Genomic DNA, 16,022 nt, shown 5'->3' on the forward strand with positions numbered 1-16,022 from the left:
TGTAATCATAAGATTTCTGAAGATTCATTGAGGTGCTATTGGTTTTAAATCTGTATATTTTGACAAAAAGCTGTCAATGCTTAAAGCCTTTCTGGTTATTTTAAGTTTTTAAATATCAGAAAAGCAACATGTTTAGTGAAAAACCCTGAAAAACATCCAGAAGTGACAATAAAACGAACCCTGCAGTTATTTTCACACACACACACACACACCCACCCACCCACACACACACACACACACACACACACACACACACACACACACACACACACACACACACACACACACACACACACACACACACACACACACACACACACACACGCACACACAGGATCCTGACAGCATGAGCTTCACCCACCACACAGGAAACACATAATAACTTCCAGTAATTCATAATTGGTCTGGTGATGACTGGCTTAAAACCTTAATGCACATGAAACATTTTGCTTCTATGTCCATTATGGAAACACTGAGTCCTTCTGACAGAGAGGATGAATTATGAATATGAACATTAATATAAACAGATAAAAGATTTGTAGACAGATTTTCATTTCTGCTTGTAAAGAAATATTATTTCACACAAAATAAAACAATTTATTTTTAAAGCATTTTTTAACCAAACTATAATTTGTTGACCCACATCTTTGAGTGTTTACAGAAGAAGTTTTACACATGTTAATATTTTCCTTAGTGAGGGTACAGATAATCAGATACAAAAACCCCAGAAAAAAATGTTTCCTCATGTATTTAATACATAAAGAAAAAATTCAACAAGATGACAGAAAATAAATAAGTCAGCTGAAATCTGTCAGAATTTAGAAATGTTTCTGTTACTACATGAAAACCAACATCAACTGGTTTAATATCAACTGATGAGTAAAAAATGGTTTCTCATTAACAAAGTGAATGAGAAACCATTCTCATTCACTTACCCACCCCTAGATGGGTGGGTGGCATATAGAAATGCCACCCACCCATGTCTATAAGTCCCCTGCTTTACCTTTATTCAGGTTATGCATCATATTCATGTGCATGGAGGAAATATCCGTAGTTATCCTGTTTAACTTCATGCATTTTTAAATAAAAATATGATCCCAACTTGTTATGATCTGCATGAAAACTAAATGGCACATTAAGCTAAAAGACACAGTTTCATTGAACTAAAGAGAACATTAATGCAGTTCAAGAAATAAATATTAGATCTAATAAAACCATGTAATAACTAAAGTAGGGAACAACTAACCACTAATACTTATTTTCTTTATGATGTTGTTGCCATGAATGGATTTTGAGTCAGGTTTTAAAATAAAGTTTAAGGTTTTCTTTGAAAATTTCAGGACTCCTTCTCAGATAGTTTGCAAAAAGAAATGAAAGTTAATTTATGATAATAATTTGGTAGGTGAGTAGGGCAAACAGTAGTACTGAAAGATAATATCACTTCAAAATAAAATTACTTCCTGTAAGTTTTACTTCTCCTAGTATATATATATATATATACATATATATATATATATATATATATATATATATATATATATATATATATATATATATATATATATATATATGTATATATATATATATACTTTTTTCTTTTTTTTTTTAAGCAAATGTAATTGAGTAAATGTAACTTATCCATCTCTGCATATAATGGAAGACCAGAATCCATTTAGTAATTATTTGCATGGTTGTATTATAAATGTGATTAAAGCTTTGCAGCTTGTGAAGTTTGTTTTAGATGACAGTCTGAGAGGTCAAAGTCTAACAGGAAGTGAAAGGAACAGGAAGTTTGAGCTGCTGTCAGCAGCTAACGACTGCTTCGCTCTCTGTATGTCCAAGTCTTATCCTTTTAAATCTGAATGATTCGCCTGTTGATGGAAGGACAAACATCCGGTGAGTAACTCATCTGATTTTATTTCTAACTCAGAGTTTAGAAAATCAACAAAAAAACTTATTGTTCTTTTTGTTTTTGTTTTCTTTAAAACAGTCAGAAATCTTCCTGTTCAGCTTTAGTTCAGTTTCTAGTTTGTCATTTTAAAGCTGAAATATTTTCTTTCCTGTAGACCTGAAAGCTCGCCGTCTCTTCAGAAATGTAAAGTCAGCCCGCACTCGAGTTTCACGCGCGTGACGGCAACCTCATTTACGAGCTCCTTTCAGAATAAAGCGCACATCCGGTTCATGTTTGATGAACTGCAAGTAGCTTTCAAGTGGCTTTAAAAGTTTAAAGCTGAACACAAAGCTGAAAATAAATAAAACGTTGTGTGAAAAAAATAACGAAAACCATATATATGCAGCCTGAATCAAAATTCTTGATATTTCACACTCAGTTTTGTGTGAAAAATGTCTCTGATTCCATAAACAATGACCAGTGACCTCTCTCACTTCAGGGTGACACAGAAACAACTGAAGAAGACACTCAGCAAATACCATCCAGTCAATCAAAAGAAGACATGTTTAGTTTTTTTTCCCCAAAGCTGCCATATTTATTGCTGTAAAACTGTTTCCAGTGACTTCTCTCACTTCAGGGGGCAGAGATCTCTAGAAGACACCCACATCTGATGTCTAATTTCAAATTTAAAGCCCATCAAAATATGAAATTTGTAATTGTTATATCATTACGTTTTTCCTATAGATTTTCTTCGGCTAAATAGGTTTGACCTGAATTTCAGATTTGGTTGCCAAGAAAGAATGAGAGACTAAGTTACTTTTCTTTTAATACATCTTTAATGCAACAAAACTGAATTTGTAAATTTGGCTTCCCATTGCAGCTTCCAATTCTAGAAATACTAAAAGACCACTTCTCTTAGTTTCTCACTATCTTGAGCATCTTTAATATGCTCTACTTTAAAAACTACAAGCATATATATTTCAAACTTGAACTAAATTATTCTAAGGTAGTAGCAGAATATGTATAAACAAATGCGTGATTTGTGAAACCTTTATTTTATTTATGAAACTGCCACCGATCTCAGCTCCAAAGAAAACATGGACTTGATTCTGAAGTACTAAAGGCTGAATAATTAAAACACTTTATGGTTTGTGAAACCTTAATCTGATTTATAAAACTTCAATAACAGGCCAAATTAATCCTTCTTTCTTCTTCTTCCAGCCCACATTAGAAATAAGATGCAAAACAAAGTCTGAAATCTCTTTTAAAGAAGTTTCACAAATTAAAAAAGGTCACAATTCACAAACTTGGTTTTAAAATTTCTGGAGACTGGGTTTGCAGAACCCTTATGATGAAGACAACCATTGGCAACAGTATCTGGTGGCCGGGCTTTAACTCATGGAGCCCAGCAGGACTCAGTCTGAAGAGGAGACATGGGTCCCCCTTTCCATGGGCTCACCACCTATGGGAGGGGCCAAAGGGGTCAGTGTGTGATGGGTGGTGGTCAGAGGCATCTCTGGTGGGGAAGGAGCCGGAGCTGGTGTGTGAGGCTGAGAGGTTCCGGCTAGAAATAGTCAGTCTCACCTCGACGCATGGTTCTGGTTCTGGAACCAGTCTCCTTGAGAGGGGCTGGACGTACTTCCACTCTGGACTTGCCCGCGGTGAGAGGCGCCGGGCAGGACTTGGCATACTTGTTGCCCCCCATCTTGGCGCCTGTACATTGGGGTTTACCTTAGTGAATGAGAAGGTAGCCTCCCTCCGCCTACTAGTGGGGGGACAGGTTCTGACTGTTGTTTGTACTTATGCACCAAACAGTTCATATTACCCACTTTTTAATAGTTCTTGGAGAGTTTACTGGAGAGTAAACTCCTCCTGGGGACTCCCTTGTTCTGCAGGGGGACTTCAATGACAGTGAGACCTGGAGGGGCGTGGTTGGGAGGAACGGCCCCCCAATCTGAACTCGAGTTGTGTTCTGCTGCTGCACTTCTGTGCTCGTCACGGATTGTCCATAAAATGTTCAGGCATAAGGGTGTCCATATGTGCACTTGGTACCAGGACACCCTCGGCTGCAGTTCGATGATCGACATTCTCATCGGTTCATCGGATTTGTGGCCGTATGTTGTGGACACTCAGGTGAAGAGAGGTGCAGAGCTGTCCACTGACCACTACCTGGTGCTGAGTTTGCTCCGATAGTTTGGTGAGGGATGCTCTCAGGCTGAAGAAGGAGTCCTATCAGGCCTTTTTGGCCTGTGGGACCCCGGAAGCAGCTGATGGGTACCAGCAGTCCATGAGGCTCGGGTGGTTGCTGAGGGAAGAACTTGGGCTTGGGAGGAGTTTGGAGAGGCCATGGAGAAAGACTTCCGCACGGCTTTGAGGCGATTCTGGTCCACCATCCGGCATCTCAGGAGGGGGAAGCAGTGCAGCACCAACACTGTTTATAGGGGGGATGGTGTGCTGCTGACCTCAACTCGGGACGTTGTGGGCTGGTGGGCAGAATACTTCAAAAACCTCCTCAATCCCACCAAAAGGCCTTCCATTGAGGAAGTGGAGCTTGGAGAGTCTGGGTCTGGCTCTCCTACCTGTGGGTATGAGGTTGGCAAGGTGGTTAAAAAGCCCCTTGGTGGCAGGGCCCCTTGGTGGCAGGGCCCCTTGGTGGCAGGGCCCCTTGGTGGCAGGGCCCCGGAGGTGGATGAGATCCCCCTGGAGTTCTTTAAGGCTCTGGACGTTGTAGGGTTGTGTTGGTTGACGCAACTCTGCAATATTGCATGGACATTGGAGGCAGTTACCCTGGATTGGCAGACTGGGGTGGTGGTCCCACTTGTTCAACAAGGGGGATCGGAGGGCAGGCACATGCAGACGGGGGGGTTAGGGGTGCTTGAGCACTTGCCCCTTTTGCTCCTTGCCTCCAATTGGCCAAAAGGGACAAAATTAAGTAAATATATCATGAAATAAATAAATGTACTACAGGGGCAAAGCATGACCCACGTATTGAGGACTTAGTCCTCATGGCGGTGGTCGCAGGTTCGATTCCCGGCCTGGTGACATTTGCCGCACGTCTTCCCCTCTCTGATTACCCTGTTTCCTGTTGAACTACTTTCAGATTAAAGGCCTCTAGAGCCAACAAAACCTTAAAAAAGATTAATTAACATCTTGGTAACAATTTGTCATGTTTTCAGTAATCCAGAGAAAATAAGGCAGTAAACCATGATTTTAAGTGACTTATGATGTGTTAATTTTCTGCTACATCAGGCTGACTTCCTGTATAATTGTAAAACAGTAACTGTGGGTTCTGTTCATCTGGTTCTGTAATATTCTACAATGTGGAGTGAAATGTCTTAAGATTACTGTACACCTATGGATATTTTTTCACTTGTACAATATTTCAATGTTTTCTTGTCATATATGTAGTTTTATCAGGTTAAAACTAATCTTTTTTTTTTATTTCCACATCTAAAACAGAGCAGAGTGGACAAAGACCTGCAGACATGGAACAAGACAAACTTATGGACAGAATTAAAATAAATCTTAAAGCCAATCTTCGGAAAAAATTTACCTGGACATACGAGGGAACGTCAGACAGTCGGACCCAACTCCAGGATGTTTACACAAAGCTCTTCATTGTGCAACAGGCTGAGCAACAAGGCTGCGTTCCACATGAGATTCTGCATCATTTTATGCTTCCTGATGGGAAATCACAACATATGGAGTTCAACTATGAGCAGATCAACAGTCTGGACATTTTTAAACCAGGAAAAACACATTTCCAACTACAATCAACACAATTTAAATCCATCCAAAGAGTGATGACAAAAGGCATTGCTGGTATCGGGAAAACGTTTGCCGTCCAAAACTTTTCTCTAAACTGGGCTGAGGGCAAATCCAATCAGCACATTGATTTAATCTTCGTCCTCCCTTTCAGAGAGCTGAACATGATTAAAGACGGGGAACACAGTCTGCTGCAGCTCCTCCTTTACTTCTACCCTGAGCTCAAACCACTCAAAGATGCTAAACAGCTAGTTAACGAGAAAGTTCTGTTCATCCTCGATGGCCTGGATGAAAACCGATATCTACTGGACTTTAAAGAAGCCGTGAGTGTGAGTGATATAAATCAGAAAGCAACGGTTGATGTGCTGCTGATCAACCTGATCAGAGGGAATCTGCTGCCTGAGGCTTTGCTGTGGATCACATCCAGACCTGCTGCAGCCTCACAGATTCCCTCAAAATACATCGACCAGGTGACAGAAGTGCAGGGATTCACCGACCAAGAAAAGAACAAGTACTTCCGAAAGAGAATGAGTTCTGCCCAGAAGGCTGAAGAACTCCTGTCAGGTCTCAGAGGGATGATCAGCTTCCATTTAATGGGCCACATCCCTGTGTTTTGCTGGATTATTGCTGAAGTATTTAAGGAGGGATGGAGTGACCGAAGAATCACAACAATGACTGAGTTGTACATCTATTACATCCTGATCCAAACCAAAAGAACAACACAGAAATATGAGACAAAGAAGAAAAAATCCCAAAAGAGAATATCAAATCTTCAGAACACTGGTTTACTGCTAAACCTATCCAAACTGGGCTTCGAGCAGCTTCATAAAGGAAACATCATCTTCTATGAGGAAGACCTCACAGAGTCTGGCATTGATGCTGATGATGCTTCTTTGTTTTGTGGACTTTGCTCAGAAATCCTGAAGCAAGAATTTGGTTTGTACCAAAAGAAGATGTTCAGTTTTGTGCATTTGAGCTTTCAGGAGTTTCTAGCTGCTGTTTTCGTGTTCCACTGCTGCAAGACGAACGACCTCGGTCCTCTGAGGTCATTCCTGGGAGTTGACCTTACAGATCTGAGCTTCCTGGAGCTGCAGAAAAAGGTTGTAGATAAAGCCGTGCAGAGTGAGCAGGGTCAGTTAGACCTGTTTCTCTGTTTCTTCCTTGGACTCTCACTCAGGTCAAATCAAGAAATGATTCAAAGTTTGCTTCCCCAGGCAGAGATTAGCTCTGACACTACTGACAGTTTAAAAGCGTACATAAATCATTTTCATGCTGGAAACATCCCAACTGAGAGGTGCATTAATCTTTTCCTTTGCAAGTTTGAGCTCAAAGAGAGAGAGTTTCAGGATGACATTGGGAAGTATCTGAAATTAGGAGTGAGACTCTCAACCATTGACTGCTCAGTGCTGTCAACCCTGCTGCAGATGTCTGGGGAAGTGATTGAAGAGCTCGATCTGACCAGATGCTACACACAGTTATTTGGGTCGGAAAGGCTTCTCCAGCTAGGAGGGAACTGCAAGAAGGCTGTGTGAGTACAAAGAGATGCAAAAACAAGAAGTAGCATTACTGTTGCAATTCCTCTCACTTTTTGCAAAATCAAATTTACTCTGATTCCATAATTTATGCCAGGGTATAGACAAATCCCCCTCAGTGTATACAAACATCAATAGATTTTAAACATAAGTGTCTGTGCAATAGAATAGAATAGAATACATTTTATTATCATTATACAAGTGTACAATGAAATTAAAAGCCCTTTTCCAGTGCAGACATGTACATTAAAAAGAAGTGCACGTAAAATGTATATATACAAAAATTTACCAAATTTAAAAATACAGAATATGAATAAATACAAAATATATATAAATATTGCACAGAGGTAGTGTTGTTTCACAGTGTAAATATTGCACAGTAAATATCACAAGTGGTTACACTGTAGGTAGGTACTGGGGAAGGTGGGGAATAAGTCAGTGCATGTGTGAATTTGCAAAGATCATCAAAACTTATGAGTCTAACTGGAACCCTTTTGCATTGTGCTGGTTTTATTGAAAGATTAGACTGTGACACGGTTTGCCTTTTGAAATTGGTGGTTTCTCAGTTTATTCTGTTAAAAATAACAAACAGAAAAAAACATGTTATCAGCTTCCTGCTCCAAGTCATCTCCTCCTGAACAAAATGACAAAAGGGCAGCAAGTGACCATGTCACACAACTTTGAAATAAAAAGTTGTGTGAACCTTATACACACATGACATACCTGGTGGGAACAACGAATAGAAAACAACCATGTTATGGGCTCCCCGCTCCCAGTCCTTCACAAATCAGAAGTATATAGCAAAACTAAAGTTAATTTCTGCTACTTTACAATCGTAGGTTCACTTGAGTATTTTCATTATGAAATTAATTTATACAATATTATGGTGATGACAAAAACTAATTTAATATATCTATAATTGGATGTGTTTAGATGAAAAATAAACACCATTACAAAAGGGGAGATCCTGAGGGGTGCAAACACATTAACGACAATACCATAGAAGAAGAAGTAAAGCGGAGGGGCTCCCGACCTTAAAGTCGCGTGGTTATAACGGTGGGGTTTCCTGAGGTGTTTACGGTCACATAAAGGAACAATCCGAATAACAAAAGACATTTTGTGTAATTATAACAAAATAGAAATGCAACCTGGTTACATGAGCAACTATGACAAAAATCTGAAATGTGTTAAAAACACACACACACACCCCCACACACCCCCCCCCCCCCACACACACACACACACACACACACACACACGTTTGTGTTGCTATCTTTGTGGGGACTTTCCATTGACTTCCATTCACTTCTACAGCCTAAACCTGACCTTTACCCTTTTCCTAACCCTAACCAACCAAAACTCAATTCATACCTTAGCCCTAAATCTGACCCCTGACCCAAAAACAGGGTTTCTCCTCGTGGGGACCAGGCTCCGGTCCCCACAACGTAGTACATGTCAGGAAAATCGTCCCCACAAGGTATTACAAACAAACGCACACACACACACACACACACACACACACACACACACACACACACACACACACACACACACACACACACACACATATTTTGACTGTTCATTGAGACCCAATATTTCTTTCAATAACAGGTTAGTGATATTCTTACTGTAGGTATTATATGGAACATGTTTTTCAGCTTCACTCGCATGTTTCACAGAGTGGATGGGTTCGCTGAGTGCTTTTGAAACATTTCTAACACTGTTTTGGTGTTTCAGTATGGCTTAAGTTGCATGAGGGCCTGAGGGATAATTTAGTCTCTCCTGTTAAAGTTTAACCACCATCAGCACAGCTCTAAGTGCAGAAAAGCAATGAGATACAGGTGAAAAGCGGAGGGTCAGCAGCATAGGAGAATCTGAAAAAGAAGTTAACGGTAATTTTCCCTGAGCCAGATTCATACCCCATAGATTGTGGATATTCCAGGGATGAGTTTTTCTCGTTCTTAGCCTCATGGGAAATTAACTTTTATGGTGCTAAAATTTTGCTTTTAGTAAGTAAGAAAGTAAAACTTTGTTTTTCTAGCACATTTTGAGATAAACCACAAAGTGCTTCAGCAAACAAAATAAAATCTTAGTTTTTTATTTTAAATTAGGGGTTAGTCATGTATTTGGATTTTGTTGTTTGTATTTAAGGTTAATTTTCTTTTTTTCTTTAACATGTATATTTGCACCCAAAACTGAAGACTAAGATTTTATCTGATTACACAGAGCATAGTATAACTCTTTAACTTATGTCCCTATTATCATTCTAAACGTTGGATATGGACTCACATCTTTCAGGACTGTATCTAGTTTTATAATGAGTTTTATGTAGCACAGCACCATGATTTGTTGCTCTAAATCCCACAGGCTCAACAGTGAACATGTGATACACGATGGCCTCCAGATACTGCTGACCATTCTTCAGTCAGAAGACTCCAGCTTACAAGAACTGTGTCTCCATGGTACCCATAATATACAGACGGATCTTCCTTTTGAACTCTTTGTTGTGCTGGAAAGCCCTGTGTGTAAACTGCAGAGCCTCAGGTCAGTCCTATAAACTGTTTAGTCTGATCTTAATTTATTTATTTAGTATTACTTCAGCACTGAATCTGCTGTTTACTTACAGGGTTTGTCTTTTCGCAGATTGTCTGGTTTCTCTCTGGACTTCATGAGGTGTCGCCAACTTGCCACCGTGCTTCAAATGAAACAATCCAACTTGACAACATTAGACTTGACAAACTGTATTTACAGTTATAATCAGGATTGGTCTGGGTATTTTTCAAAACATGAGAAGAAGGAAAAATATGAAGATTTTATTGATGAGTTAACTCCGTTGACTCTGATTTCTACTGGATTGATTGGGCCTCTTTGTAAACTGAAGGAATTTGGGTAAATAGACTGAAGGTCATTGGAAGAGATATTTACCTCTTGTTACCGTTATGCTCACATATTTCCTCTGATTGCAGTATGAAGAGCTGTCTTTTGAGAAGCAGATGCTGCCAGGTGTTTGCCTCAGCTCTGAGCTCCAACAGCCAGCTGAGAAAACTGGATCTGAGTTACAACCAGATCCAGGATTTGGGAGTGCAGCTCCTCTCCGTTGGACTGGGGGATTCAAGCTGTCAGTTGGAGTCTCTCAGGTGATGATTCCTCTTCTTTACACATCACAAAGAACATTAGTCATGCATTATATCTGTGTGGAATAGATCCCAATTGTTAAAGTTTTAGTGACATAGAACATTACTTCAGTTGGTAGGGAATATTCAGAAATCCCAGATATATAAGTAAAACCAGCTTTTAACAGAGACTCAGGAACCAAAATGCTTGGATAAAAGGAATCTATTCCATTCCAGTCACCCTGGGGGGTTTGTGGTGTTAATCTGGGGCCAGCTTACTTCTTGCTTTCATTTTTGTTCACCAGTTACTTTCAGCTTTCACAGGAGGATGACAGAGTGGATTACCATCAAGGGAAATGATCCTGCATATTCTATGTGTATTGAAGGAGGTGAGAACACCAAATGTTGTTATAGTCCTTGGGTGGAAACTTGCTGGAAGGAACGTCACCTGGGGAATCACTGGTGTTACTTCTATGCCAATGTAGGGGACAAAAGGGATGGTAAAACTTGGAAGGAAATGTCTGGGAGGGATTGTCACCCCAGTGCCATACAAAGAGGTATAAGGTAGTAATGAACATAGTTTCAAATGCTCCAGTCTGCCATTTCCAAAGCAAGTGTATGTAGCTGCATTCAGTAATAGTAGAATGAGAGTTAGAATCAAGTTTCTTCCACACAGTAAATCTAAAGGTTAATCCAACATTAGTTGGAGTAAGGTAGTTGCATCATCGGTTAAAGAATGCCTCAGAGGTGACCACCATTAAGGTAGGGTAAGGTAATCCAGCTCTGGTCTCTGTCCACACCAACAGTCTGAGTGTTCGCTAGTTCGGCCAAGTCCGTCACAAATGTGTCGATAATCCAGGAATCCACAAGCTCCAAACAGCAGAAATCCTGTTATCATGAATAAATCCAGGTGAATCCTGCTGGGTGTGTCCCTGCAGGACAAGAGGCTCTCCTGTGCCCAGACTTCTCGTCAAAAATTTGATCAATTGCATTGAGTGACCAGTTGATCAGACCCGTAATGTGTAGATTTGGAGGATGTGCAGAAAAAGGCTCCAAAAATATAGAAAAAGAGAAAAACAGAGCAAGCAGAGCAGGCATGGGCAGGGAGGGAGCAGAGGGGAGCAGAGGGGAACAGCGTCCGCCTTCATCGAGAGCAAGAGAGGAAAAAGGAGGCAGTTGAATGAGAAGAGACGCTCAAGCAGTCTCAGGTGTGGCAGGGAGAAAATTTTACTGCAGGCTTGTCAATACTTTAAAGGAGTGGTCCCCAATCCTGGTCCTCAGGCCATCTGTCCTGCTTGTTTTAGATATTTCCCACTCCAGCACAGCTAATCCAGAGGGAAGCATTACCTCCTTTCCTCCAGTCGCTGCTGACGCTTGTCTATCACCCATTCATTCCAGGTGTGCAGCAGTAGGGAAAAACCTAGCACATGCAGGACAGTGGTTCCTGAAGACAAGGTTTGGGAACTCTGCTTTAGAGTGCCCCAGACAAACAAGAACCGGCAGGCCAGAGGTTTAATCTCTTTGTGTTTGGGATCTTTTCCTCTCTGCAGATTGTCATGCTGTGGGATCTCACAGGAAGGATGTGCCTCTTTGGCCTCGGCTCTGAAGTCCAACCCTCTCCATCTAAGAGAGCTAGACGTCAGCTACAACCATCCAGGACAGTTTGGAGCCAAGATGCTCCTGGAGAGACTGGAGGACCCAAAGTGCAGACTGGAAAAACTCAAGTTAGTCCTCTGTAACCTTTGCACTAATGATGAATTTGCTTTAATAGATGTTTTGAAATATTTGCATAATAGGGTTAGTTTTGTAGCAGTAAATCATAAAAGAGACAATCTTTGAAATACTTACACTCTAACAAAAGAAGTAAATCACCCTGAAATAATGTTTAATTCGGTCTGTCTTCCTGGGCATTGGTGATGGCTGCTTAAATAAGGTCAATACATGTATACTGATACCGTTTGTGGCATTGTGGTTGGAGCAATGTCCATAAGCTGTTGCAGGGATATCTAGAACTGAACAAAAACAAAGAGGGAATGTCACAGGATATGAATGGTTTATTTTTTTAAGTGCATGATATCCTAGTCTAATTTTGTTTAAATGGTTCTTGTTGCACATGAAACAGGTATGCAGAGGTGGACTGACCTTCTGTAAGTTCTGGAGAATGGTTGGTGCTGCAGGATGACCCAGTGGTCACCATGCAATCCCAAGTGTTATTTTTTTATTTTTAATTCTGCTAATCTGCTGTTTCAGACTACGACTTAGATTTAAAACCCGAACTGAAATTCGGGCAGGGTAAATCCAAAATTATATAGTTAATGGTTGAGTCGGGTTTGGGCTTCTGTGGCAAGTTTTTAATGAGCCTACAATATGACAGCACAGAGAAAACTGAACAAGAATGCACAATATAAAGTTGTATTAATCTGCTTACTCTAGACCAAACAGAGAGGCTGTAGTTTACCCTGTTGAGGAAAGAAATTAAATATGGTGCAGAAGTTAATCAGACTGTAACAAGCGCAGTGCACTGTATAACTAATGTGCATAGTCACTCATCCTAAAAGATTTGCATTTGGGAGGAACTTCTACAGACAATATAGGAGAGGAAGACAGAGTTATTAAAGTTTATAGACCCTGTTTGTTGCTCAGCAGTGCTTTAAATTGTCAACTATGTAGCAGTATGCAGTACCAGAACTTCTAAATTTTACCCTACAACATTTTGGGAGTTATTTCCAGCATTCAGTGCATATGGGGACTTTTTCCAGTATTGTAGCAGGTGTTACATCAGTGTCCACTGTCTGAGTTTGCAGAACCCCTTTGGTAAATTATGTTTTTATACATTTCAAACTACATTATACCCCACACTGTTCCTCGTCTTTCATCTTCTTGAAAAATTCATTTTTTGTCTTGCAATTGTCACTAGTCGATGTTTACTGTGAAAAGAATTGACTGTTTTTAAAAGCCAATTAGTTGATATTACATGTAGTTGTAGTCAATTCGGTACCTAAAACCAGTTTTTTAAGCTACCCCGTCACTTGGCTATTGAAAGTGAGCTTAGACCCAGGGCAGAGGACAACACCCATGTCAGTCCAACCCCACATTATTTTATGTACCTCAAGTCACATCCCAGAGGGTTTTCTTTTTCCATCCTATGAAGAAGATAAATTCCCAAACAGTACACCGGATGTTTAAACAAAGATGACAGACAGAAAGTGGCTCACATACTGTGAAGAAAACAATACACTGTTGTGTATGTTTAGTATTTGCCAAACCCTTTGTAAGCTGTCCCTTCTCACGTGGAATGCTTGACTAGAATCATATATATTCATCAACATCACTTATTGGTGTAATTTCAATGCTGTGTTGTACTGAGTCATAGTTCAAGTTCTGACACCTGTGCCAGGCATTGATAACTTCCCACATGTTGGCTATTGTGGGCCAATCGAGTCAAAGTCCACTGCTGTTTGTAACCCCAGTCTGTCCCTGCTGATATATTTTGCAACATTCCTGCTCAGGTGGGATGATCCAGTTTATTTCAAAATCTTTTTATTTGTCTCCATTGGAAGATATTTGTCTTTGACAGACAGGTTAGTGTACATAGGCACTCTTTCCTAGTGGCATGCAAATAAAAAACACATACATGGATTAATATACATTCAAAATATTGTTTAAAGTAAATGTTGAAAAAAAAATTACAAAAACTGCAAGCTTTCACCTGCTCAGTGCCCCACATCCAGCAGTTCTTTTTCAACAGAAGATTATGCAGGGAGTTTTCTCTGCATAAACCGCCTGCCGGTAGAGAGAGAAGGGGGTTTTCTCTCTCTACCGGCTCTGACCCTGCTGCTTCACCATTCCAAGAAAAGATCTTAGTTCCCTCACTATCATCAGCTTCTTCATCCTCTTTGCCATCTCTGTCTCTTCTGGACCTCAGCTAATGCCCTTAGCAGTGATTGCATGACCCAAAAAAATTCACAACAAACTTCGACAGGTGACATTTTTCAGTGTGATACCTACTTTCTGAATCTTCTCCAGCACAACATGTAGCGTCATGCTGCTTCTGTGGATAGCCCCATACCTGCACATCGTCTGTACGGCACATCGCTCCCTTAAGTCCCTCTGTGACCTCAGGCACCATCCTGTTTTGGAAGTGTTCAGCGGTGGATGCTGTGCCAAACTGTAGCCTCTTGAAGAAGAAATGCCCAAAAAATATGATTAATGTTTTTAACTTTGTGGAATCTTCAGTCAGGGGACTTTGTCCAAACCCCATGTTTGCACCCAATCTATATCTGCTCCACTGAAGGCAGGTTGAGTCACATAAGTCACCAAATGACCTCAACTGGACCAACATCCCCACTATCCTGTCTGTGTTAGTAAGGGTGAATGAGCATCACACCTTGTCATTGACAATCCTCTGCACAGATGTGGGTCTTTCAGTTAGAATTTGTAGTTAAACTGAGTTTAACAGTGCCGTTTGTACATTTCACAGTATACTTATTTGGCTGAGAACTAACACAGTCATTAGTGTTTCCACTGAATGGAAAAAAATAAGATGATGCAGCCCTGTTGGGCTGCTAAGTTGAAACAAATTAAGTTTTATCTGCTGTGGAATAAACGATAGGAAAAAATATTACCTCTTAAGGTAGATTCACAGTCACCTGAATAGTTTTTTTTCAGGAGCATGTGTGACTGAATAGATTTAAAGGCAGAGCTAAGGTCAATAAATGACTGCTATGCATATTCAGAGACTGTCTGCAGATGTTTTAAATTCTGGATTCTTCTGCTCCATTTCAAATTCATCTTTGGTGAATTTGGCTAACTTGAATTTTTTGAAAAGTTTGAATTGCCTAAATCTAATTTGTACATTTATCTCCAAGTATTTTGTTCATAGCAACATTGCCTCCTTTCCAACTCTGTCAGTCTTCTCTCTGTCCCCACACAACTGTTGCCAGCTTAGTAAATTTGTTGCTTTATTTAGAGTCTTTTCAGATGTTTCTAACCACTTCATTTAAAAAAAAAACTGACTAGCCAAACATCTAGTCTTGTTTTGCTACAGCAGGTGACAGCACTCATTGTACTGCAGTTACATCAACCTTGTCCTGCATCAAACCCATCCTGCAGTCAGGGTAGAGAGGAGACCCACTCCATTTAATATTCACGTTGCAATTGCATCACTCACAAAGGAACCGCTGATCCTGCACTGGGTTACAAAAGATTGAAATGTGATTTTTTAAAAATACCTATCTAATGTTTTTTTTTACTGACAGTGCCGCACTAGAATAAATTCCCACATTTGATCTTTCATAAAAGAAAAAGACTGAGTTTTAAAGAAAGTCTGGCACTCTGGTATCACTTTTCGATGTACAGTGAGCGCAGTCAACAAGAGACAGAGAACACACATACTTTATTAAATTAAATTACATTTTATTTTCTTATCTTTTTGTTGGGGGTGGGTTCCTGGTTTGGGCTTCTAGCCACTGTATTTATAAACACTGTTGTAATTGTATTGCTTTTCCTATCCTGAATAATAAATAGTGTGAAAAGTACAAAGTAATTCAAATGGAGGGGCAGGCTTTAATATTTAGGTTTTGCTTTCTGATCGGTTTTCCCTCCTGCTCTTGTCTCCTCAGTGTGGACCATAATGAGGAACACTGGGTCAACCCACAGCTTCTGAACAAATGTAAGGTTTGTTGTTTATTGTTAATGAAATGTTGCTGTATCTCACTGTAA

The 16,022-nt window shown here is 40.2% G+C and overlaps 1 protein-coding gene across 4 annotated transcripts in view; it reads left to right on the forward strand.

The window, feature by feature from the left end:
• The first annotated feature begins 1,785 nt into the window (after positions 1–1,785).
• Positions 1,786–16,022, forward strand: part of LOC106906042 (NACHT, LRR and PYD domains-containing protein 3-like) — a 39,366-nt gene continuing 25,129 nt past the window's right edge. For 3 of the 4 annotated variants that reach the window (XM_014971123.2, XM_088006726.1, XM_088006733.1), the window contains exons 1-7: positions 1,786–1,896; positions 5,351–7,184; positions 9,556–9,732; positions 9,832–10,077; positions 10,155–10,325; positions 11,852–12,025; positions 15,923–15,972. In XM_014971123.2, the coding sequence (XP_014826609.2) occupies positions 1,863–1,896; positions 5,351–7,184; positions 9,556–9,732; positions 9,832–10,077; positions 10,155–10,325; positions 11,852–12,025; positions 15,923–15,972 (2,686 nt within the window). In that variant the 5' untranslated portion in view covers positions 1,786–1,862. The remainder of the gene's footprint in view (positions 1,897–5,350; positions 7,185–9,555; positions 9,733–9,831; positions 10,078–10,154; positions 10,326–11,851; positions 12,026–15,922; positions 15,973–16,022) is intronic. The other variant, XM_088006721.1, reaches the window with a different exon arrangement.

Source organism: Poecilia mexicana, unplaced genomic scaffold (genome assembly GCF_051168715.1).
Source record: "Poecilia mexicana isolate PSO_F unplaced genomic scaffold, ASM5116871v1 scaffold_1, whole genome shotgun sequence".
Lineage (NCBI taxonomy): Eukaryota > Metazoa > Chordata > Actinopteri > Cyprinodontiformes > Poeciliidae > Poecilia > Poecilia mexicana.